General features: G+C 41.0%; 1 protein-coding gene and 1 pseudogene across 1 annotated transcript in view; both read left to right on the top strand.

Annotated features, from left to right (window-relative positions):
* Positions 1-26,183, top strand: part of LOC129672044 (cell adhesion molecule-related/down-regulated by oncogenes-like) — a 31,314-nt gene extending 5,131 nt beyond the window's left edge. Inside the window, exons 2-5 of the mRNA XM_055601249.1 lie at positions 22,903-23,035; positions 23,428-23,700; positions 25,058-25,204; positions 26,020-26,183. Coding sequence (XP_055457224.1) covers positions 22,963-23,035; positions 23,428-23,700; positions 25,058-25,204; positions 26,020-26,183 — 657 coding nt within the window. The 5' untranslated portion in view covers positions 22,903-22,962. The remainder of the gene's footprint in view (positions 1-22,902; positions 23,036-23,427; positions 23,701-25,057; positions 25,205-26,019) is intronic.
* LOC129672132 (60S ribosomal protein L17-like) lies at positions 9,050-9,606 on the top strand (annotated as a pseudogene).
* Positions 26,184-26,484: the final 301 nt, after the last annotated feature.

Raw genomic sequence — 26,484 nt, 5'->3', positions numbered from 1 at the left:
ACCTGCTGGGCTGACCCCAGCCCAAGAATTTACTGTTCCATCTTTTCGTGTGCATATAGCTGCCCTCCCTCTTCTGTCCCTAGAAGCAGGTCTTGCTCATTGTCTTGTCTTGATGGCTGTTTCCTTATCTTTTCAGCTTCCATTTAAAAAAATAAGCGGGGGAGGATAAGAAATGTAAGGTTCCCCCCCCCAAAAAATAAAACCCCCAAAGAAATAAAATTTATAACTGGTTTCTAAACAGCTGCTAACTCACCCCCATGCTCCTGTTTTCCAAACTATCCATCCTCAGCCTGAATAAGGATGTTGCTCAACGCTAAGTCTGATCATCTGCCTGTTTCCCTTAAAGGTCCTCAAGTCTCTGACATTTTGAAAAGTTTTCCTTTATTTTAATTCTGTGTCTTATTTTAATTATGAGTGCATATACGGATGTGAGTGCAAGCAGACAGAAGAAAACATACGGATCTCCTGGAGCTGGAGCTGCAGGTAGTTGTAAGCTGCCTGATGAGAGTACTGGAAACCTGATTCAGGTCCTCTGCAAGAGCAGTGAGTTCTCTTTCCTGATGATCCATCTCTTCAGCTCCTTAAATTTCTATTCGTTGTACTAGGGATTGAACCTTGAATGTTCTACCACTGAGCTGTGTTTTGGGGGGGGTGCTAGTGCGTCTGGCACCCCCAGGATTGCATTGTGAATACACCATGCTTTAGTCTCTCTCTTTCCACATCCCTTCTTTCTTATTCGGGTCTCTTGTGGCCTAGGCTGGCTTCAGACTCACCAACTTCTGATTTTCCAGCCTCCACCTCCCAAGTGGTAGAAGTTCAGGCATGTGCTATCATGCCTGGCCTATGAGGTTCTAGGAATAGAACTTAGGGTTGTATGTCTACCAGGCAAGCATTCTACCAACTGAGCTAAATTCCCAGTTTGGTGTTTCTCTCTTGTAGGCTGGGAACATGACTCTCTTAACATTTTTGTCATGTCATAATTGTGTCCACCTCTGTCAAAATTGTGCTATAAGGACAGTGTGGTTTTCCCCCCACCATGACCCATTCTCACCTTACTGATTATCTAACACTAAAATGCCTCGAAAACCCTGATGCACATTTGAATTCTTGGGAGGATGTTAAAATGTAAATTTTAGTTTGGTAGGACAGGTGGAAGTCAAGATTTTCCCTTTCTAACACGCTTCTGTATGTTGTTAGGGTTGGGATATAAAATGTGCCCTCCACCTTAAATTCATGTTTTGAAGGTTTGATTGAATCGTGAGGAAGCTAACTTTATCTATGGGTTAATTCATTAATGGGTTCCTACAGAATGGGCTAAGAGAAGGCCAGGCCTCATTGGAGGAAAGTAGGTCACTGGGTCATGCCTTTGAAGAAGGTAGTTCTTGGGCTTTACTTTTCTCTTTCCTCTGCCCTCTGGCTGCTTTGAGGTCAGCAGCTTCCTGTGCCACAGCCATCCACTACTGTGTTCTGCCTCACCTCAGCCCTGTGGAGGTGAAGCTGGCCACCTTGGACTGAAATGTCTGAAGTCACACCTCAAAGTGAATCTTTCCCCTGCTTTCCGAGGTGTTCCACCTGAAAGGTGAGGAGCACAATAGTAAGGAGTCAGGTGGGATACCAGGCTCTTCCCTCTAGATCCTCAAGTGATCTCAACACAGTTTTATACAAATCAGTGTTAAGTTTAAGGAACGATCACGTAGCTCTCAATCATGAAGACTGAAGAAGGTTTCAGAAAGTAATAAAATATAGGTAAATGTTAAGAGAACAACTACTGTACTCTGCTATATGTCAGCTATTTTGAGCAGTTCAGCAATTTTATGAATTTAAAGCATGTTTTGCTCTGTGGAACATCATTAGTGCCTGAGAGCTGAGGTCATGTTGTTTGTGTTTTAACTGGTTACTATTACAGGAGCTCCCTTGAGTGTGTAAACAGCAAAAACAAAACAAAGCAAACAAGAAAACCATCCTGGCTTCTGTCTTTTTGCCAGGGAAATGTCTGACAGTTACTGGGCTTTTGTGGTATCAGAAGAGCAGTAATTAGTGTTCTCTGTTTTATAATAATTTGGTATCTGTTCAGTGAGTAATTGTACATATCTCCTGGCCAAAGGTAAAATTGGCAAGGGAAACAAATGTTTAATGGATAAAAATACTACTTTTATCAGGCTGTGCGATTACTCTAGTGACATCAGAACTTGGCAGCTCCTTTTCAGTCCAATAAAAAGAAAAACAAAACAAAACATCATGATCTGGGGGGAGACATTTCCCCCTGCCCATCTCTTTTGGCTTCTTTTCCTGATCTTGTCTTCAGGGAGCATGTATAACAAAATAACAACATGGTGAGTCACAGGCGTAGGAACTGTGGAGTGAACAGTTTTAGCTTGAACAGAAGTACTTCTCATTCACCTCTGTCCAGAGTACCCATGCTCCTGTCATGACAGAAGCTTGTAGCTCACAGCTTGAAAACATTTGGTGAGCGTGTGACAGGATGAGGAGAAGTGCAGTGTTGGAAATGATGCTCAGTCGTTGGTGTCCTAATCTGAACACGAGCTCCAGTCGACCTTGGGACTAGGAAATCCACAAGAAGAAAGTTTTAGGTTCTTAATAGATCTGAAATCTCGTGTAGGTCCCTACCATAGATTTACTACTGTGCTGTGTTCGTGACTTACCTCAGAGGTACATCCTTCTGCGTGACTGCCATTTTATTATTTCATTATCACAGTATTTATTTGGTGTGTGGTGTGTGTGTGTGTGTGTGTGTGTTTGTGCGCACGCGTGCATGTGTGTGATTTTGTCTGTGTGTGTCTGTGTGTGCAGGTATGCATGAGCCACGTCTGTGACATGCATGGAGGCAGAGGGAAACTCTTGGGAGTCTATTATCTCCTACCTCGTGGGATCTGGGATTAAACTCAGGTCTTCAGGCCTGTGTACACATACCTCTAGTGGCTAAAGCACTGGCCAGTTATTTTCAGAACCAGATCTTGCTGTATAACTAAGCTAGCCTTTGACTTGGGGCAGTCCTCCCGCCTTCTCCTGAGTGTTGAGGTTACTGGAGGCTCTAGGATTCCATTTTTTTAAAGATTTATTTATTTGTTATCTATACAATGTTGTGTTTGCATGTACACCTACTTGCTAGAAGAAGGCTCCAGATATCCTTATAGATGGTTGTCAGCCACCATGTGGTTGCTGGGAATTGAACTCATGACCTCTGGAATAGCAACCAGTGCCCTTAACCTCTGAGCCATCTCTAGGATTCCATCTTAAAGGCATTGTTCTTGTCTTCCTCTAAGCCTTGGATGCTCACTCAGAAGCGAATGTACACTGATCTGCTTAGAAGCACACGTTTCCACTGAGGTGGTGCAGACAGGTTAAGTGTTTTCCTAACTCGGTCCTACATATGTACATCTCTAATATTTTCAAGCTATATTCTGATTGGTTTTGCTCTAATTTCTAAACTGGTATAGTTTTATTTACATTTATTGGAAAAATAGCACCTTTAAAAGACAATACAAGGTCCTTTTGAGGTTATAACAAAAATAAACAGATTCATTTCCTCCCCAGTCCTGATTCCAAGCTCTAGTTACCATAATTTGTTATTTTGTATTTTAGTTGGATTTTGTCCTTAAAATAAATTGTATCAGTTTTGCTTTGACTGTCATTATCTATAGGTCTTTCGTATAAATTTCATCGTGTATTTGAGCTAAATTCTTTTTTCTTAATCTCCTGGCCAGCTAAAGTTAATTTTGAATCATTGTAGCATTGGTTGTTAGCCATGCTCTCCTATTAAGCTAGAAAACACAATTGTCATGATTTGTTATTTCTTTTGTGTTTGAGGATGTATTTTAAAAAAGAACTATTGTCACAGTGGTTAGGTCTTAGAATAATTTCACATTTGTTGCTATGACAGCGGCCACAGTGGGGTTTTAAATTATACAATGCAGCTTGCAGAGGTTTGCTATCAGGCCTTTATGGCATCAAATAAATTTTAGTTCAGGGATTTGACTATGTGCACATTACTAATGTTAATAGGAATATTTTCGTTAACTCCCAAAGTAGGCTTCCTAAATGTGAACTTTGGGAAAGTCCAGACAGATATATCCTCCTCACCCTTGGAAGAGATCAGAAAAAGAATTTAAAGGGCCCTCTCAGTGTATTAGTGTGTTACTTCTTAGTCTGAGATTTTTTTTTTCCAATATGTAGATTACTAGGGAAAAGATAAGGAAGTGGTTAGCTCCATAAGCAGAAACTGTAACATTTGGTTAGGCTCTTGTTTTCTTAGGCAGCTGTGTATGTACTCTGTCTCTCTCTTACACACACACACACACACACACACACACACACACACACACACACAGGAGAGCATGTTTCATTAGTTGGAATTATAGATGTTAGCAGGTATGGAATCAAACCAGGAGGTCCTACGTAATAAAATTCTATAGTTCTTCAACAACTCAGAGTGAGAAACAGTTTTGAGCAATTCTTGCACAAATACAGTTGAAATGTGAAGTTTTTTTGGGGGGGGTATGCTTTAACATTTAGTAGGCAAACAAGGTCCCCATTTGCTTGTAAAGGTTCTTTCTAATTCACTGAGAAATACTAGCGTCTTTTGTGTCTTAATTCACCTAGGATGAATGCTGCCTGTGCGCTTGGGGAATCTAACAATAAATAATACGGTGACAAAAGAGTGAAGTATTGCTTTTGCAGAGCAAGGCGCTTTCTTTTGGGGTGCCCTGCAGACTTCTGAGAATGGTGCCTTCAGGAGACTGAGAACGAGAGGCACTGACCTAGCCTGGACTCTGCATGCACAGACAGGCCCAGGAGGAGACACAGACACCCTGTCCTCAGGCCCCTGCCGAGCAGGAGCAATTACAAACTCTTGTTTTGTGCTTCTTTTTATTCCTTATATAGAATAGATTTCTTCTTCCCTGTGTTTCTGATGCTGATTATTTATTAAACAACTTCTACAGAGCCCTTTCTACTTTACACTGTGTTTCACAGCTGTCTTTTTTTTTTTCCTACTTATAAGAAATGTATGAGATAGTAAAGATTTTGCAAGCAAGGAAATCATGAAGGCCCTCCATGAGTACTGGTGTCAGATGTAAAAGTTTTTAATGTAGTTCAGAGTCAGGTGGCCTTTCAAAAATCTCCCTGTTGGATTCTGGAAAAGTGTTATTTGAAATTTCTAACTTTCTTTTAAGGCTTATTTTAGGTCATAAGTGCACATTTGTATGTACTTAGTAGTAGATGAAAATTGTTAAATTCTGAGGGTTTTTTTTTTTTTTTTGTCTTTGATAATTCTAAACCACAATTTCGACATTCTAGAGTCGACTGACCTAATGGAAAACACTGAAATGAATTTTTGCTAAGCTAAAATTGACTCCCTGGTGTCTTGTATTTCATTTCTCCGCCTAGTTACTGGATCCCGGCTTTCTAACCTTTTTCTTTGGAACAGGGAAAAATACTTGGATACTTAGACATTCTTTTACAGCATTATCTTGGCTGAATGTGAAACATGAAAGACTGTTTCAGTTATAGTAAAAGCAAAAGCAAAGGGGACATTTTTAGAAGCAAAGTTCATTTCTTTCTTTATTTCTTTTTTGTTGTTGTGGAACAAAAACAATCTCTAACTTGGTATGTCCTGCCTCTGACCTTACAGGTTGTTCTCCGGTAGTCTTTATATCCAAAATGTGACTGGTGACACTGAGACCAAATTTTGCTTTTTATTTCCTGGTTACGTGAGGGTGGGGTTTTAAGCTCTGCATGTTTTGAGTGGTTTTTTAATAACTTTGGTCAATTGTTAACAATTTCTGTTTTGTTTTCTAGCACAGTAATGTTGGCTAAGACAGAAGCCAATATTGAAGCATTTCACCATGTCTAACTTGTGTTATTTAGGCATAGATCATCAGAATACCCATTAACAGCTTAGTGACGTGGCTTTAAATGGTTGGTGTCCTGTTTGAGAAGAAAGGGAAAAGTAGATATCCTTGGGGCTGAAGTTGCCCCTCCTTCTTCGTTGGAGAAAGCTGAGTTGTAATCACAGCCCAGTGCAGCTCCCAGAGCGAGGTGTGAGGCTGTTTATTTTCACTCCAGAGATGTATATACTGCAGAAGAAAAGCTCTGGCCTGGCTTAACCTAAGCAAGTCATTACTTATCTACAATCTGGCAGGCAATTTGATTAAGGCTGACAGAGCTCATATAATATCAGAACCAGACCCTCCTGGTGATTGATAATACTGGTCTGTGAGGTTTTTTTTTGTTTTGTTTTGTTTTTTAATTTGAAAAGAAAAAAAAATTGAACAAGAATAGATACTAGTTCTGATTTGTTTTTGCCAAGTTTAAACTGTCTGATATAATTCTATCTATAGTAATATGTATTAATATGTATGCCATATCTTAGGTGACAGTTAAATAGTTTTAGAATAATAGTGTCTTAGTTTTCAGTGTATAAGTAACTTGACTTTATACTGTTTCTGGTATTGGAGTTGGCCTGGTGCCTTGTGCATGGTCCATTTGCATTCTGCATTCCATGTATCCTCAGCCCTTTTATCTGAGGCCCTGCTTCCTAGCATAACATCTTTAACATGGATTGCTTTGGTATTATATATTCCTTAGTATAATGGGATTAATCTTTTTAAAAAAATAAATAAAATTAAATCAATTTAGAAATGTTTAGCTTTAAGCCATTTTCAACTCTTTGCTTTCTAATTGCAAGAAACCAACTTGACCTTTGTAATAGCATATCTGGGCCATTATACATCTGGGCATGTAGCTGCTGTCCTCTGCTCTGGCCATTCCCATTGACACGGTGTGATTAGAATGTGTGAAAAGTTCTACCTGCATTTTTCTGTGTAGGGTGTTGGGTCCAGCTGCCCTTAACTCCCACCTCCCACCCCCACCCCACCACACACAGAAATCCAGGCTTGCAGGGAAACATAGTAATTTTGTAGTGGTATTGAACTCATACTCTGGAGAAAACTCTGTACCACAATTCTACCAATGCACAGGCTTTAAGATACCCCGTTTGGGGCCTATAAAAGAGAGGATAAAGCTTGGCTGTATTGCATTTATAGAGCTTTTGTAGGGTGGCAGTCTTGTGGCTTTGGAGTTGGGTAGCATTTACAAGACTGTTTTAGCTTTTATAATCTTGAGAATGCACATCTTGTATTTTTTAAAATATAATTCTTGCTTCATCTCCTAACATGGTTCTCAACCAGATTTTGTGAAGATGTGTGTGGTAGCCCTACACCTTCATCAATAACTCACAGTCACCACTGGGAAGGTGCCATAAAAACTGACCAAGAACTACTGGCCAAAACAGTTGACTCTTTCTTTTTTACCTCTGGTCTAAACACAGCGTTTTAAAATCCTAGTTTCATACCTACTAATGAAAATGAAGTTTATTATGTAAATAAATCAACAAATTGATGCTCCCTGCAGTGGCAGGAAATAGCTAAATCCTCACTTGTAAGTCAAGTTGGTGTTGTGACAGATTGTTGAATAAGTGTGCTTGGTTTTACTTAGATATTTTCCATATTCAAGACTGAAAAGCAGGTGCTGGCAAGAAATAGACAGATTGACTTGATGATTTTAGGATTTATTGCGGTTGGAATTTTTTTGTGCTGAGTTACCTTCCTCTTGTGCACCAGTTTCACAACTCCAGATATCCTCGACTTATAAGATCTTGCTGATTAGCTACTTTGACTATAGTTCACCGTGTGATAAAATCCTGCTATTTAGCCTGTGCTGATGATCTCTGTCATACATATGTGCGTTTGGCTATAAGACCTTATGAGCAGTGATAATGTTGAGGCTTCCATGTATCCACTGTTATTCCTCAGCGTCCCGGTGGCTGCTTTGCCGACTGGTGATTTAAATTCTCTTTTGTTGAGTCTCTTCTTTGGGCTGAAAGGGGCCTTTTGATGACAGTCCCTCTTTGACCTGTGTTCACTCTAGCCTCCGGACTGTCTTCAGTGCCGTATTATATGCTGTGCTAATCAGTCCTCTTGGTACCCTGTCTTAAATTATATGCAATGAAAATGTTGGCTATGAGCTTTTAAAGATTGATATAAAATGGATTAAGTAAACACTAGCATAAAAATAAGTAATGAAAATGTAGGCCCTTATCAGAAGACACAGTTCAGTGGTCAGAGCACAGAACATCAATGCAAGTTCTCTAAAGCAGCTCTCTGATGATGTTTGACCATTTCTTGTTGGCTTAGCAGGGGTTTTTTAACATAGAAAATCAGTAGTTCATCAAGTAACTACTATGCCATTCTCAGAAAACACTGCTGGGTTCTTGGCAGCGTAAGGTTATTCAATTATCAAGTGTATGAAGAGTTAACTTTGTGACACCTTCTTCTCTGTGTTGGACTTACAGTAGTGAGCAAAACGTGGGAACTTCTCTTGCATGAAGCTGACAGAGTGGTTAAGTCATTAAGGGCCCACTAGAAAATGGTTTTTTAAAAGCTCTTTATTTTTAGAACTGGTTCACATACAGGTGAATGGAAAGGGTAAGGATTTCTCACATACTCTCATCCCCAAATAGTCTAGGCTAGGTTCTTCCCTTCCCTTGCAGTATAGCAGGGCAGGTAAAGTGGGGCCTGCACTTTCCCTTCGTGTAACTACAATTTTTACACATGGGAAGTCAGATTAAAGTGAAAGTCAAGGCCATTGCTGAGGAAGGAAGGTTTAAAAACCCAGAATTTTAGAGCATTGTGTGCGGAGATTAAGTGGGTATCGGGGTCTTACTTGAGCTGAATGTAGGGTTGGGTATGGTAGGTGACCTGACTTTGACCCTCCAGCTTTCTTGAAGGGTCTAAATGTTCAGCCTATTTGCCAGGAAAGATAATCGTGAAGGTTCAGTATGGGCTTCTGGTATGGCTGATTGTTTGCGAGTGGCAGAGACCTGTTCTACTGAGGAAAGCAGTGATGCTGACATGGGGGATAAGGGTGTGGGTGGGAGGAAGTGGCAACCTGTTTCATAAAGAGTGTTATCAGGCTGTTAAAAGTATATTGATTTGCTCTTCCTGAAAGTGGCCAGAGGTGATCTGTGAAGATGGTTTGCTACTCTCTTGACCCAGAAAACCCTATGAAAGCATGCAAATCAAGAGGTTCAAATCTTCGTGTTCACTTTAAGAACACCTGGGAAACTGCCCAGGCCATCAAGGGTAGGCATATCTGAAAAGCCACCAAGTGTCTGGAAGATGTCACTTTAAAGGAGCAGTGTGTGCCATTATAGCGGTATTATGGTGGAGTAGGGAGGTGGGCCCAGGCCAAACAGTGGGGCTGGACTCAGGGTCGGTGGCCAAAAAAGAGTGCTGAATTTTTGCTGCACGTGCTTAAAAATGCAGAGAGTAATGCTGAACATAAGGGTTTAGATGTAGATTCTCTAGTCATTGAACATATCCAGGTGAACAAGGCACCTAAGATGCACCGTCGAACTTACAGAGCTCATGGCCGGATTAACCCATACATGAGCTCCCCCTGACACACTGAGATGATCCTCACTGAAAAGGAACAAAGTGTTCCGAAGCCAGAAGAGGAGATGCACAGAAGAAAAAAAAAAAATCTCAGAAGAAACTGAAGAAACGAAAGCTGATGGCATGGGAATAATAAATTCAGTATAAAATAAATGGAGATAAAAGTAGTAAAAAAATTTTATACTGATTTAAGTGAAAACCCAAGTATTTAGTTGTTTCTTTACATTTATCTTCAAGCCAGCTTGGTTTTTAGTGATAATTTTGTACTGGCCTGGAGTAAAATGAGAAACAAAACAAATAGCCAAGGCAAAATGATTGCTTCTAACGCTATGTTCATTGTGAAATAAATTCCTATTTGTTTTTTTTTTTTTTTTTTTTTTTTTGGTCTTGTTTGTATGAAACAATCATAACAGATAACAGTTCTTAGTTTAAAAAAAATTAATACTTGCTTGGCAGATTTTGGCATTCATGCATAGGACACACAGGTGGTTTAAACATTTTCCTCCTCCCCCATCATTACCATCATCTGCTGTGCTGAGGATTGAACCCATGGCCATGTTCATGCTAGGCAACTGTCCTAAGACTGAGCCACAATCTCAACACACATGTGTTTTAAAATTTAAAAATTTGATTATCAACACCCCAAAGCCCGGCAAGTGTTGGCTGTAGTGTAAACTCAGCAAGTCATCAACACGGTGGCTGATATTAGGATGTGGCTTCTTTGCAATTCTGTAGGCCAGGAGTTTGTCCACATGTGAGATGCCTGTCAAGTAGCTACGATGCCTCCATGTCATGTCTGACTCTGCCTGGCTCCGGATTTAAGTTGCTTTTTATCCTCCTCTAGCAGAAACTGGGATGCCTCAGCTAGTTTTAATGGCAAGCTGGTTGTTCTGTGTCCAGAGGTTAGGAGGCAAAGCTCCGAAAAAGCCTCTCTCTATAAAATAGTTGCTTTTTAGATGTTTTATTAGTACTGCTGCTGGTTATTTTAATTAGCAGCATGTTTTATTTGCACCCTCAGGTCGTTTGAGCCAAGATTGTAATTCAGATAAACAAAACAATATCTGATGTTCTGGAACACCCACACCTGCCATCTGGGCTTCGCCCCTGAGCTGCTTATGTTGGCAGCAGAGCCTGCAGAGAGAAGGGAGGTGATTATGTGGCGATAGGAGACACCTGAAATGTAGGTTCCTGGAGAGCTTGGTACCTGAGTGTTTTTCTCCCCCCGCCCCCGCCTTAATTTTGAAAACGATATCACTTGTTTCAATTTCTTTTATTAGCATGTATTAGTTGCATTAGTTACATATATTAATGTGGTTCTGGGTGGTATTTCTATACACGCATATGCCATGCATGAATCAAATCCAGCTTGCTGTCTCCCACCTGAGTAGTTTTCAAATGGGTAATACTCTTTTATTTGTTTTGTTTTTTTTTTTTTTTCTCTTTTTAAAGATAAGTCTTAAGTCAGGAGAAGAACTTTGTTTTCACTATATACACATTTCTGACAGTGTTTGCAGAATTCCACGAATGCCTCGTTGATGGTTTGACCATGAAGTCACGGACACTACTTACAGAACAAGGGTTTACTGGGCAGATTTCTACACTTTTGTTTTTGTTTTTGAGTATAAAGTGAAGGGATTTCCATCACTTAAGTTCTCCTCTGTCTTGTTCGTGGAGGCACTGGGCTCCGGCTCTGGAGCTTGCTCTGCTCGCTCCTTTCATCAGTGCAGTGTTCGGAGTTTACCAAGGATGAGGTGAGATGTAATGTAGGAGATACAATGCAGACTTCTGTGCTCTCTTCATTCTTAAGTAGAGCAGTATAAAATGTTTGGCATAGAATTCTAAGGCTGGAGCTTCTTTTCTTGCAAAGAGAACTCACGCCACATTGTTAGGGAATGTTTCCTTTGAATCTTCTTCTTCTTCTTTTAAATAAATTTAAATCGTTGATGTCTATATGTGAAGCATGCATGTGGATGTACATGCTATGGCATGTGTATGGAGGTCAGAGGACAACTGTGTGTTTGGTTGTCTCCTTCCAATTACTCACGTTTTATGAGTTGAACTCAGGTGGCCTAGCTGTGCAGCAATGGCCTTTATCCACTGAGCTGGGTGACTGTTGCCTGTTGCCTTTTGTTGTTTTGCTTAAAAATTTATTTATTACATTTATTTATCTGTTTAGAGAGAGAATGAGAGAGAGAGGGAAAGAGCGACAGAGACACAGAGAGACAGAGAGAGAATAATCTTTGGGGTCTGTTATGTGGAATGTGGGACCTGGGGATTGAACCTAGGTTGTCAGGCTTGATGGCAGGTGCCTTTCCCTTCTGAGCCATCTTGCCAATCTCTACCTGAACATAGTTAAGGAAAGGGAAATATATCAGCTTAGACAGCCAACCAATAATTTTGTTTTAAAAATATTTGCAAATAAAATTCTATCTCTTTGATTTTTTTATAATAAAACACCTGAAATTCTACTGATTATATAAAAATATTAATGTAAGAGATATAGCATTTTCAAGATCGCTATAATCTTCTGTTTTATTGCCCCGTCCCTTACCCATCCTTTATTTCTGAGGTCCTTTGACTATAGACACGATGTAATTTAAATATATCCTCAGAGTAGCATTGAGAGGTGGGCTCTCTAATGGGTGGTTAGGTGGTGTGAAAGCTCTGCCCTCATGAGGGACTAATGCCACCCCAAGGTGTGAGTTATCCTGGCTTCTGATGAATGATGCCCCTTGCATCTGTTACTCCCTTGCTTGTCTTTTTTTTTTTTTTTTTTTTTTGGTCACAGAATGGTACAACACAAAGAGCTCACCCCACCAGATGCTACATTGATCTCTTGAACCTTTTAGCCTTCATCACTGTGAGAGCCAAATAGAGCTCTACCTAGTCCTGGGTATTTTGTTATAATAGTAGAAACAGTCTTTTTGTTGTAAAAATTATTGAAAATTTGTTTTTTTAATATTTTAAGATTTTAAAATGTATTATTTGTGTGTGTGCACATGTGATATGTTCATGCTGGGCCACACATGTCATGGTGTGCCTGTGGAGGTCAGAGAACAACTTTATGGGGTCTGTTCTGTCCTTGGAGCTCTATGCAGATTCCAGGGACCCGTCAAACTTAAGTTGTTATGCTTATGCAGCAAATGCCTTTATGTGCAGAGCCATCTCTCCTATTCTGGCCCTCCTTGTGATTTTCAGTCTACAAATTACAACCCCATTCATATTTATTCTTAAAATAATGGTTTGCATCAAGAAATGTTGGAAAAGTTAAATTATCAATCCAACCTATAGCTTTCTTGCTATTCAAAAGAAAAAAAAAGAATAGAAAGAAGTTTAAAAGAAAGTCAGTACAAAAAAAAATCTTCATATACATGAAAGTCAACAATGACAAGAAGTGTCAAAACAAGACTTTTTATGTATACTGACACAGAAAGTATATTCTACAAATATAACGCCGCCTAATCTAGTAAAACTATGACATAGTGGATGGTAATTTTAGAATTATATTTACTCTCATATTGCTGTTACTGTTCCAAGAAACTTGGAGTTTATCAAGTACTGTTTATAGTATGTTAAAACTTTTTATGTTGTTGATTATTTTTGAAATATTAATGAAAATATTGGATCATGATATTGAAGTTGAGACTCTGTGGGGTTAAGCAGGAATAATAGTGAGAATGATTTTCATACCTCATTTGTACATTGGTGCTTAAAACAATGAATAGAGGGCTTGAGAGATGGCTCAGCGGTTAAAAGCACTGAGTGCTGTTCCAGAGGTCCTGAGTTCAATTCCCAGCAACCACATGGTGGCTCACAGCCATCTGTAATGGAATCTGATTCCCTCTTCTGGTGTGCATGTCCATATACATACAATAAATAAATAAATCTTTAAAGAAACAATTAATAGAGAAATTTTTAAAAAGTTGTACATTGAGTAACATCATTGCAATGTTTGTCTTCCATATTGGCTCTTGTATCTGTATGTGTCTGTGTATATACACATATGTCTTAGACTTATAAGATAAGCCTGGATCCAGACTTGCTTCCTTTGATTGCCCTGTTTATCGGCACCCAGTGTAATGTTACAGTGCAGTAATAGCCTCTGGTTGGTTTAGGTTGAGCCTAACACATATTTCCTAGCAAATTATTTGTAGACAGGCTGGTCCTGTGTCAGTAATGAATTCTCAGGCTTTTCTGGTTGGACAAGTGCTTCATGCTCTGAAGTGCCACATCTACAAAGACACTGTGAACTTTTTTTTTCTTATTTTGACACTGTGAACTTAATTGACCTGTTTTCCTACTTTCTGGTTCACCAGGACATTGTAGCCCGATCATTATTTTGTTTTTAACGCCTGTGATCATGTAATGTTTTCTGAAGTGCAGGTTTTCCTGCTATGGACCACTGTGTGCTTCTACTTCTGTTTTGACTTAGCAGTCACATTGGGCCTGTTATGTACTGGTTAGGTGGTAATCTGTGATTGACATGTGTGTCAACTTTTGAATGGGCCTGGAGAGCCCTATTATCAGTGCATAGCTGCTCATCCATGGTAGAATGGCGGGTTTGATGAAGCTGTGTCCGACCTAATTCTCATCACTTAATGGAGCAAAGAAATCTAGGGTTCTTCAATTCTTTTATATAGTTAAGTTTAAAGATGAAATAGAAAACCTGAAACTAAGACCAGTATGTTCTAGATTCTAGAAAGCTAATGACTCAACAGGTAGAGAGGTATAAAAGTTACCATGACAGATCTGTGATTTCCGAACACTGACAAGTTTATTTGCAGCAAAGATGCCTTTCTAAGAATTCTGATTCCCCCTTATTTGCTCTTTTATCACTGCTTGACTTATATTTTACTATATACTTGATGGGAATTAGTTCATCCTTAAGCCCCCTCCCTACAATATTAAGATGAAATCTAAACCTGACCCAGTGAGGATTGTGCTTTGAAACTGCCAGGAAAATTCCTGGCACAGCGCAGGAATTCTGAGCTTTTAAACAACAGTATTAGTAATGTTACCTAATCATTTCTTTTTCAGCTCTTTCCATGTTCCTCCTTCTCATCCCCCATCCCAGAAGGCTAGCCAAGTGTCTGATGGCATCATTACAACACCAGTCTGTTCTAGTTTAGCTAGTTCTTAGCAAGCTTAAAAAACTTCTCTTTGAGCATTTGTTTTGTGGTTACCATAATTCTGTTATTTTTTCCCACGAAGCCAATGCCAACAATAAACTTGAAAATCCACTGAGCAGTGCATTTGTGGCAAGTGTTGACTCGGTAGTATTGTACAGTAATTCCTTGAAATTTGCTGTATTTTATCTTTTCAGTGATCCTTCCCAAGTTCTTCTTTAGCATTTCACCATTTGTATGCAGCTATGCTCTTAAATATTCATAATCCTTCTGTACAGTTCATGGTGGATGCCAGAATTATCTGGTCTCCACAGTTCTCGGTTTCCTGTGCGCAAGAGCAGGAAGAAGTCATCCATTAGAAAGAGTGGAAAGGAACACTTGTGTCTCTTTTAAAAACACACAAATATTGTGAATTGAGCCTAACTGCACTCAGGGCTTCTTTTGGTGTCTAATTAGGACCACATTGATGCCTGTTGCAGCTGGCTGCCCCTGGCTGTTGCCTTTTTTGTACTGTGACCCTTGATCCCTGTGACCTTTCCTGGGGTTAGTCCTAGGCCCATTCCATTGTGTCAGTGTTGGAGTGGCTCATGTGGAGTTGATTATTTCTTTGCTCACTTGGCCTTTTTGGTGCCACAACTCCCACGTCACTTCCATTTTCTCTGTCTACTCTTGCTGGTTGTCAGTGAAAGGAAACACTTTTTCAGGCAGCAGGCTCGTTTGTGTGTTTGGCTGCCTCAAGTGAGGCACAGGAGAGGTGGGAAAAGGCTTCAAAATCTGTGGGTGCCAGTGTTTAAGACTGGAATGACCAGAATGATGGCAAGGTCACTAATAAGTACAAGAATGCCACTGTCTTTCACATTGAGAGGGCTTCACTTGGCGAGAGAGCAGGACTCTGAGTCAGGAGCTTACAACAGTCCTGTGAGAATGACAGGTTCCTTCTCCCACCTCCAGGCTATATAGCAGGTCCCAGAGTGAATCCATCATTATTGGTCGACACCACTGCTTTAAAGGATGCTTTAGTTTGTAAGTGTATCCCGGCCCACCCCAGCCAGAATGACAGATGATTAGATAGCGTGTTGTGGCTAAAATGACGGTACTTTGCTTTTCCTTGCCTCACCCTCCTCCAGTCCCTGTTGTAAAATTACTGAAGGATGGACGCTAGCTGTTCTCTCATTTTGGGAGACCTCATGTACGCAGTGAGGAGACTCACCCAGCAAAGCCTTTAATAATTATGAAGGAGTGAGAGTTTAGGGATATGGGATAGGCTTGATAACCTAGGTCATAGCACCTTTTAAAGGTAGTTAGAGGTGTGCATGGAGAGGGATTGAGATTTAGTTAGTGACATTTAAGGACTGATTTTACACCAACCCTATTCAGTCTCATTCCTGGATAATCCATCTGCCTCCCCCAGTGCTGGGATGACACACTTGTGCCACTATGCCCGGCCGCCTCCCTTTTTTTTTTTTTTTTTTTTGTTTTTTGTTTTTTGTTTTTTGTTTTTTGTTTTTCTGTGTAGCCTTGGCTGTCGTGGACTTGCTTTGTAGACCAGGCTGGCCTCCCTGCCTCTACCTCCCCGAGTGCTAGGATTACAGGTGTGCTCCACTGTGCCTGGCTGCTTCCACCTTTTAAATTCTTCCAGCAGCAGCCTTTGTTGGGATCCTTACCCCTGAATGAGGGGTTCCTGATTCTTCAGAAAGGGTGCCCTCCTCTATTCAAGCCAGCAGTTCTGTTTGCTGTTGGCCTCCAAATTTCTACATTGCTTCCCAAATTCCTGTTCTGCTGGGCCATCAGTGCTCTTAAATCCCCACTCAGCATCTCCACAGGTGCACCCCCTTCCCCGCAGTATCTTCCAGACAGGATGCACAAAGCCCCTGTTGTTTCTCATGAATTTCCTGTCTGAGAAAGTGCACACCATCTTTGCAGTCACTTGTCTAACTCAGAGATATAGACAGTTCGGTTCCTCCTTTATTGTCAGAGCAGCCAGGAAACAGGAAATGGATAGACAAATGGGTTCCAGTGATGTCTGAGTGGAACTTTCTTTCCCAGGCTTGGTTTGTTTGTGGACCTTGTCTTGTCAGGTTTACCTTTTGTATCATTTCAGTATGTCCAGGTCTTAGGATTTTTAAATCTGTAAAGTTTTGGGCAATTTCTCTAGTGTGAGTCCATTTTTCTTTTACACCAGCCTTCTAACTTGTCTTCAACCATTCTCCACATTGTAGGGTGAAATGGCTTTTCAGAGGTGCAGGTCTGAGCATGCCTTCTCCTGTAGAAAATATTCCTTCTCTCAGGATGAAAGCCAAACACCTTGATATGATTTATATTGTATTTTTATGCTCTAGTTTCTATGTACCTGTGTAACTTTCCCACTCCAGGCTCCAGCCCATATACTCTCTTACTCTCTATGTGTAGATTCTGTATACACACTGTCCATCCTTTTTGCTTAGAATCTGTACCTTACCCCATTCACCACTCCCCCCACAATTCCTGATTTATTAATTTGATTTCATCTACTGTAGTTTGTCTTCCAGTGAAGAGACAGGGTTCCTTATATATGTAGCCTAGGCTGCCCTTGAACTTGCAGCAGTTCTCCTGCCTCCACTGAGAAGTCTTAACCCCCAGGTCTAGGTGAAGTAAGTCTTCTGTCCTTCCTGTGTGACCTGCACAGATGATTCCATTGCCCATTCCCCTGCTCTTACTACCTGCATGTGTTGATTCCGTTTCTCATCCATCTCTTTGCACTTAACTGCTTTACATTCTGAAAAACTGTCGTTTCCTACAAACCCATTCACTTAGTGAAAGTGATCTTTATTGATTGTGGTGGAAACATTATGTTAGGCTTCATCTTAATGAAAGCCACCTTTCATAGATAAGAAAAAAAAACAAAAAACAAAAAACATCTATGGGCACCAAACACAGATTTGTAAAGGCGATAGACAATAGGTACTATGAAAAAGTTCTTTGAAGGTTTTTTGTTTGTTTTTTTTGTAATGACTTTAGCTGTCTTGTGTTCCCAGTTCACTTAAAGTTCCAACAAGGAAGAAGACTCTGCTGCAAAATAAAGATGAAATAGACTTGTTTCATGACTCATAGAAATGGGGCCATGGCTCTAGACGAATAAGGAGAACACTCTCACTGACTTCCTACTTGGCACCTGTCCACAAAGACCCCTATTTTGGGGGGTCTTAAAAATCAACATCAATTCAATTTTTTAGTGTGATACTTCTCACTAAATGAATCATAAATTGCTGATTATATCTTTAAAGGTGTAACGCCAAGACGCAACTTTATTTTGAAGAGTTGTGCTTTAGCCTCTGAAAGGATACACTGCACAGTAAGAAGCCATCCACAAAGTGGAAAAGCTGTTCAGCAGCCACTCTGACCAAAAGTGGCTATCTGAAACAGATGTGATGGCATACGCATTCAATCCCTGCATGAGGGAGGCAGAGACAGGCAGATCTCTGTGAGTTTGAGGCCAGCCTGGTCTACAGAGCGAGTTCCAGGACAGCCAGGGCTACACCGAGAAGCTGTGTCTTGAAAAAAGAAAAGTTGCTCTCTGAATAGTGGCTGTTTGAGAAGTCTGCACTGTAATTGCTTCTGCACCCATCATCTTTCACATGACATAATAAGCCCACATGGTAGACACCATACTTTTCTTGATAGCCCAGTGGCTGGTATACAGCAAGTGTGCATTAAGAATCTGCTGAACGAAAAATACGTTCCTGTGCTTTGAACTCTTCTTACATACCTTTTGCTTTCTTATTGCGTGTATAACCTTTTTATTCTGGTGTTGCATTCATGCTCCTTTTCCAGTTGAGCTGTAATTTACTTCTTTTCAGGACTTACTCCTCCCTCATCTTTGCACTTCTCACAGCATCTCCCCCAAAGATGTCTTGTGTTCATTAGTCAACTAAAAGAATGCTGTTACAAGAGAAAGATTATGTGAAAAGTTTATACAGGGATGTGATGTTAGCTTCATTAAATTAAGTGTTTTGAATGAAGAACAGGAGACTCAAAGTTGTATATGATTAATATGCAGGTGGTGGTTGTTTGTTTTTGGTTTTTAAAGGTCTTGTGTTTGAATTCCCTGATTGTAACTGTCCTGGATTAATCTGCCAGCACTTAACTGGGATTTTTCTCTAAGTATGTGCTAGAGTTCAGTTACTGCAGAAAAATGTTTTTTGTTTTTTTTTTCCTCAGCAGGTGCTGAATGGCACAGTTTGAAACTGATTGAAAATAGGAATCAATTCTTTCTTTAAGATCACATTTCATGAAGAAAAAGATTCCTTTAAAATGCAAACCAACTTAAAGAATTTCCTATTTTGAAGAACTATACTGATCCCAAAGCCAAGATTTTGTTCACAGTTATGGGAAGAGAAGGAGGGAGGGCTTGGAAGGGGGTTAATTCAGAAAGACAGCCTTGGGGGAGATGGGGGGTTGGGGGAGAGGGGTAATTCAAAAAGAGCCTTGATCAGCCTTAGGAAAGCAGAAGTGATGCTTCAAAAACAAAGTAATCAAATCTAAAAACTCAGGAAGGGCTTTCCCCAAAGGACTGTTCTGGCAGCATGTTGAAGAGGGGTTATAAAAGCAGTAAGTTCACAACCTGAACAATGAGTTAAGCAAACGTTAGGGAAGTATTTACTTTCTGAGCTAAGATGAGGCATACCTTTAGCCTTCCACTGCCAGCAGAACCTCTGCTGAGCCCAGCATGGCACAGAAACTATGGCTGTTATATGCACAAATCACCTATGTGGAGGGAAGGAAAAGGCTTAAATCTCAGTAGCTTAGGAAACAGCAGTTCTTCTTAGAACCTCAATACCCAAGGAGCAGAACTCTGCTTGATGACATTGTACTTTTCTTCAGTGTGGAGGAAAGAGTGGACCTGATTTGTAGATAAATAGGCTTCTTGTAGCTGCTGTCTTTTCTTTTTGGTACTCTGAAGTCTGTGGGAGCACCCTTACTACCAAAGCCTTTCCTGGAAGCACAGTGACCATAAAGCATCTTTTTTCAGGACTGCAGTGGAAGGGTGTGATATGTTGGGATAAACTTCATCTGAACATAGGAAAGTGACAGAAGGACTTTCTCATGGTCGATCAGTTCCTTTTGAGACCATGAGTTAGAGAAGCCTTAGGTGTGTGTGTGTTGGGGGGGGGGGTTGATGGGAGGGAGAAGGAAGAGAGAGGAAAGAGAGAATGATAACTGCAATAGTAGTAGCACTAACATTAAGGGTATTATTTTTGACAAAAATGATACTTTTGAAAATGGCATTGAGTGATTTTTTTTTTTAATTGTATCACTCATGGTCCTCCGATTTATTCTGGTCTCACAGTCTGTGTGGTGAGTGATGTATAGTGATGAGGTTGTAAGTGGCGTTCCATTGCTGCTCTATTATCCTTACAGTCCTCTAACACTGATGTGTGCACATGCAGAAGTCAAGCCCACAGATGTTTACTAACTGTCTTAGGGACATAGGTTTCCTCTAACTTCCAGAATTACCTGAGATCACGTTAAAAGTAACTGAATGATCAGACACGATGGATCAAGCCTGTAATCTGAGCATCGGAAGTAGAGGCAGGAGGATCATTGCAAGTTTGAGGCTAGTCTAGGTTACATAGTTAGAGGCTAGCCATAACTACACAGTGAAGTTCCCCTGAGGGGGTAGCAGCCTTACCAGGCCACAGAAGAAGACAATGCAGACACTCCTGATGAGACCTAACAGACAAGAATCAGAAGGAAGGAAAAGAAGACCTCCCCTATCAGTGGAATTGGGAAGGGGCATGCATGCAGAGGTTGGAGGAAGGGAGGGATTGGGACGGGAGGAGAGAGAGAAACACAGGGGGGATACAAAGTGAATAAAGTATAATTAGTAAAGAATAAAAAAAAATATTTTCTCATAAAAAAAAAAACAACAACACCTCAGTAGGCTTTATCAAGGAGGCTTCAATCAAGGAGGCATTTAGGTAGAAATAATGAGCTGTGAAACTTTAAAGAGCGGCTGTAAATTAGGTCATGTGCAAGAGTTAAAGTTCACTGTAAAATCCATGCCCCTGCCTTTTAATAAATAAATAGTTGAAGAAAGATTTGGCAAAAGGAAGAAACAATCCTCCATGTCCACATTTTCTCAGAAAGTGTCTCCTGTTAACAAGTCATGTGAATGTTTACTCTTCGTTCACCACTGCCATGTCTGTCCTTAGCCTTAGACTAGGAGAATTTAAATAAACCAGAAGGGTTTTCACACATCTGACCCCTTCTGCAAAAGCGTGTGCCGGCACATCTGCTCCCACTCCTTAAAGGGGGTCGCCAGAGAAAGGCTGTCAGTGATCTAGATAGGCTTAAATTTGTAAGCTTTCCGACTCTGAGGCTCAGATGAGCAGATCCTGAGACACTGACTCACAGGATTTGGTGCTTTTATATTACTGTGCTGTTTTATCCATGGTGAACATGACCTTTCTTGTGTAGATGACTGTGCACATAAACTTCTCATTCCTAAAGTTACTATAGCCAGTCATCCTGTTTTGTTGTATTCCATAGTCAGAGAGTCTATCTCCAGCCCTGGCCAAGCTGGAACACGGGGCAGGATCTTCAGAGGTTCCTGATTACCTTGCCCAGCACGATGCCTAGTACAGGGGAAGGGGTTTAGTACACTTTTGTTGAGTTTTAAAATTAGGCAAACGAGTGAATAAATGAAGGAAGGAACAAATGATATAGCTAGAATATACTTGGGTGTCAGTTTTTATTAAATATGATTGCACATATGGAAATTTCATTATATTAAAGTAGTCCTTTGTTTTAAGGGACATTATAGAATGCTTTCTTCTAGAAAGTAGAATTTTACAACATTGAATATGTTTGATTTTAAGGAGGATAACCTATGTTACCAGATAAGTTACATGGAAGAGTGAGAGCAAATTAGGAAGATGCCTAGGTTTTAGAGGGGAGTTAGCTATAGCGGAAGGGTACACAGACATTGTTAAACTTACTCATTTTATTTATCTTGCTTATTGTCCATTTCTCCTACTAGAATGTAAGGGTAAAAGTTATATCTGTGTTCCTGTATTTTTGTGATAGCAATTGCCCCATGTCTAGCTCTTAGGATGGTATCTAGTATATAATGAATATTGAAAAAAATAATTGTTTCACAAGTAAATAATTTTGTTATATATTTTTAAATTGTCCCCCAAAAGAACTCACTGTTCCTATTTCCACCGATCAATATGCAGTGATTTGTGTCTATGTCCTTGCCAGTACTGGGATTTATGGACTTCTTAAAAGCTTTCTAAATGTACTGTACTCGCTCTAGCTTAAAACAACAACAACAATAGCAATCAGAGAAACAACTTTTTCCTCAGGTGACATCTGTCAGAGCCATTTGTCAGTCTGTAGCCATTTTCTCCTGGATTTTCTGCCACATGGCAACATTTGGGAAGTCTTTATCTTTTCTCCCACTGTTGCCTGCTTTGTACATTTCCTCCCTTGAAATGAGTTCACCTTTCTCTGCTGAATCACTCAACTCTTGACCCGCCATCTACACTGAACCTTTCTGATGATAACAACTTGCCTTGCTTTGCTGCTCATCTGGTTTAAGGTAGAGAGAGCTTTCTCCTGGATTTTACCCCATTTGTTGCTCCTCTCTTTGCATTCTATTGCTCCTTCACTGTTCAATCTCTAACGGTTCTTGTTCTCTAAGCATATTTTCTAACATCTGAAATCTACATTTCCAGCTCTGACTGCTCCCTATGACTCATTTAAGCAACTTTGGACCTCATCGTAGCAGCTGGGTGTCCAGTAGATACCTTGAATGTTTCTGAGGCACATGGAACCACTTACTCTCCCAGCCTTCAATTTGTAGCTCCCTCTCTGGATTTTTCTACTTTAGTAAACAGGCATTCTTTACTCTTTTTACACCTAAACCCATGAGTTACCCTTGACATGTCTCTACATCTCACTCTTCATCTCCCAGCCTCTGTATTTTCTTTGGTTCTGCCTTCAGACGGTGTCCCAAACACAGTTGCATTTCATTGTCACCCACCATGCCCTCATCTGTCTCCCAAGGATTCAGTGTCTCCTGATGGCTCATCCTCTTCCATTCTTATGTCAGTGTGTTCTCCATCAGCTCTGAGTAGTTTTCCACTAAAAACTGTCCTCATCCCCTGGAAGAAGGAATAAAGCTGCTAACCCTGGTGTAGTGTCTATCGTGTGTGGATTGAGAAGATAGGGATCACGAGGAGCCTAAGATAAGGTGTTCAGTTTAAAGATGTCAGTGGTTCTTATGCTTTAAATTTTCTTTCTTTCTAAATGTTTTCTAGTGAGCTGAGGCCTAGGCTTTCTCTGGAAGTTTTCCCTGCCTACTTCTGTAGTTGGGCGCTATGCATCCAGACCTCGGAGCCTTATGGACACTGCTGTATGTTCTTGTGATTCTGTGTCCTTCTGTGAGTTCAGGTAAGAGGAGTATGATGAGGTTTGGGCTGAAGCCTTTCTTCGTCTTAACCTTTTTGCTTTCTATTTAGGTGAAGATGGACATATGTGTGTATGTATGTATAACAACGTGTATTTATTGTGTAGCATTTATTACCTGTGAAAAACACTGTAGGGGCCTGGCATAGTGGCACACCTTTAATCCCAGCACTTGGGAGGCAGAGGCTGGAAGATCTCTGAGTTTGAGACCTATAAGATGGACCTAGGAATTTTTTATAAGCATTAAGAACTACTGCATATAGACATAAGCGACTGCCTTGGTTATAGATGCAGATGAAATGTATTTAATATACCTTTTTTTCTGCTTTCTCCCCCTTCCTCCTTCTCTCTTTGAACGTGGCAATGTGCCCTTGTAGACTTGGCACCGTATTTTATCTCCGAGCCACTCTCTGCTGTCCAGAAGCTTGGTAGACCCGTGGTCCTACATTGTTCTGCTAAACCTGTTACTGCCCGCATCTCATGGTTGCATAATGGAAAACGATTGGACAGAAACACAGAACAGATTAAGATTCATCGAGGGACTTTGACTATTCTGTCTCTTAACCCTTCCCTTTCTGGTTGCTACCAGTGCGTTGCCAATAACAGCGTGGGCGCCATTGTGAGTGGCCCTGCAGCGGTGTCAACCGCAGGTGAGTTTACGTAGAATCTTGTTAGCTGATGTTTTTCTCAAAATCTGTGGGCTTTCTATTCCTTCCTGTTTATTTCAGTAGTGGGAAGAACTTGGGCACTGCTATGAGAGGAGTCTGAGGAGTTCTTATCTTAACCTTGCTTTGGCTGCAGATAGCTGGGGAAAGATACAGAAACCTCTGGGGCCAGCCTGATCTTCTAGCTTAATCTCTAGTAATAGTGTGGAAATTATTCCCCCACCCCAAATAGCACAGGACAGTTTTCTAATGTGAATTCTGGGCAATATCTTTGTGAATCTTCTAAAGTCGTTAATATCGGTACAGACAAAGAAAAATGTTGGCTTTTGACACTCATTTATTTTATATACTCCTTTATCTTTCTTTCACATCTAATTGTTTTATTTCCCTCAATTACCAGGGGATTTTAATTTATGTAATTTAAACCAGGCTAAAGAAGCAGGCGGGAAAACTGAGTGTAAAGAAAGGAATGTGAAGAATTGAACTTATGGAAAATCTGGAATGTGTGGTTTCTCTTAGTGAGTTTGAGCCATCTGCCTTTCAAATGGCGATGGCTTCCAGTAATGGAAAACGGCTTTGTGAGGGCACCCCTATTTACAGAACAAATCTGGATTCCCCTGGAGTTGTGAGTTTGTCATAACTGAGAAGAGTAAATGTTTTTGTAGAGCTGTGACCCATGCACAGCTCCAAGACACACACTGGAGGGTTGATTTCCTGGAGGCAGGCAGCTGGTGTCCTTGGGTGGTGGGGTAATAAAGAGCCTGCTCAGCCCTCAGTGAACTGCTTGAACTGAGACAGTCCCAAGTCGGTGCGTCCAGGCTCAGTGCGCTGCTGTGTTTTATACTGCCCTGGGTTCATTCCCAGAAGCCGTTTTATCGTGGGGAAAGTGAGTTTTGAGGAAGATCCCTCCGGATGGGAAAGAGTTTATCTTGACAGAATGGAAGTAATTATGCTTTGCAGTTTTCTTTGGTGTTTTTGGAGCAGTTTGTTTCCCTTACAGTTCCTGAAGGCAGCGACTCACTTAGCTGTCAGTCTTCAGCCACACACCTCTGCTTCAGCACCTTTCTCAAATGAAAAAAGGCTTACTGCTGGCTGTGGTGTTACACACCTGTAATTCTAGCAGCTGGGAGGCTGGGGCAGGGGGATCACAAGTTCAAGGCCAGCTTGAGCTACATAATGTTACGTAGTGAAACCTGTCAAAAAAACAAACAGAAACAAAACAAAAAGATCCTGCCATCTTCAGGACAGGGATTAGCTGCCACGAAAGGCCATTCTGCATGTTTCCAAGTTTTACTTTTCCTTTGAGTTGTTTTGCATTCACTTGTTTACTTGTTTATTCCAGCTCTGGGTGATTTCGATTCATCAACTATGCCTGTTATTACTGCAGAAGAGAGAAACACGGGTTTCATTGGCTGCAGGGTACCAGAGAGTAACCCCAAAGCTGAGGTGCGCTATAAGATCCGGGGGAAGTGGCTGAACTATTCCACAGGTGAGTCCTGCCTGGGATATGCTCTCAGAGGGCAGGTGGAGGACACTGAGACAGGAGAGTTTCCTTAGACAACTGACTCCAAGAGCTTGCTCCTCAGTCCCCCAGTGACATACTTAAATACCACTGATGGCCCACAGGGACATGGATAAATAAGATGATCTGTCATTTTCTTGCCTGTTACTTGGTAGACTGTATCACCCCTGGTGTGTGCCATATATATTTTTGTTTGTTAGGCACCCCTTTATCTGTCCCCACCCGTACTCTACACTGGAACGTTGGGTGCATTGATGTGGGGCCTTTGCTTTCTGCATCGCCATGCCATGTGTGCCCAGGCCATGAGAGGCAGAGAATAGCTACTCCATGTATATGTGCTGAGAAACATGGTGAGCAGCAAGTGACTGAACACGACAGCGGCTCTAGGTTCAGCTTCGTCCAGATGGTTCTGTGCTTAGTGTGTCTTTGTCCAATTAAGGCTTCTGTGCTTTCTGACTCTGACTGTCTGCTCAAGGGTTTCTAATGGGGTTTTGGTATATGAGCTCGATTGGGTGTGTCTTTCCTTTCTCTTCATTGGCTGCACATTTGCTGCTAGTTTTATATGTAAATCTCAAGTCTCTGCTAGTGCTAGTTGAGTCATGGGAGTCTGCAGGAAGGGAGAGCCTGAAACTCTGTAGGTGAGGCTGACTTTGACCTTCTGACCCTCCTTCCTCTACCTCCCACATGCTGCTGGGGCTGAATCCAGGGCTCTGTGCTAGGGAAGGAGTCTGCCAACTGAGCTGCATCCCCAGGCCCTGACTACATCCCTCTACCTTCCCCAGGAAACTACATAATCCTTCCTTCAGGAAATCTTCAGATTTTGAATGTATCCTCAAAGGATAAGGGCTCATACAAATGTGCTGCTTATAACCCTGTCACGAGTGAACTGAAAGTTGAACCCACTGGCCGGAAGCTCCTTGTGAGTCGTAAGTATTTGGGAGGATGATGGTGGCTAGGGAAGGGGGAGTCCTCACAAGAATGGCTTATGAAGCCTTGGTAAAGGAGAGTTCAATCCTGGTTTTATTTTTTTTTGTTTTAATGTTATTTTTATTATTTTGTGTATATGGGTATTTGCCTGCATTTATGTCTGTGCATATCCCCTGGAGGTGGAAATGCAGATGGTTGTTCATGTGAGTGCTAGGAATAGTCTGAATCTTCCTCTGGAAAAGCAGACAGAACCCTTAACCACTGTGTCATTTCTCTGTTTATCAATATGTTACAGGGTAGTACTGTACCTGTTTTTTTTT

The sequence above is a fragment of the Psammomys obesus genome, unplaced genomic scaffold (genome assembly GCF_907164565.1).
Source record: "Psammomys obesus unplaced genomic scaffold, mPsaObe1.curated_primary_1811, whole genome shotgun sequence".
NCBI lineage: Eukaryota > Metazoa > Chordata > Mammalia > Rodentia > Muridae > Psammomys > Psammomys obesus.
Note: the sequence above shows the minus strand (reverse complement) of the source record. Positions and strands in the feature narration are given on the sequence as shown.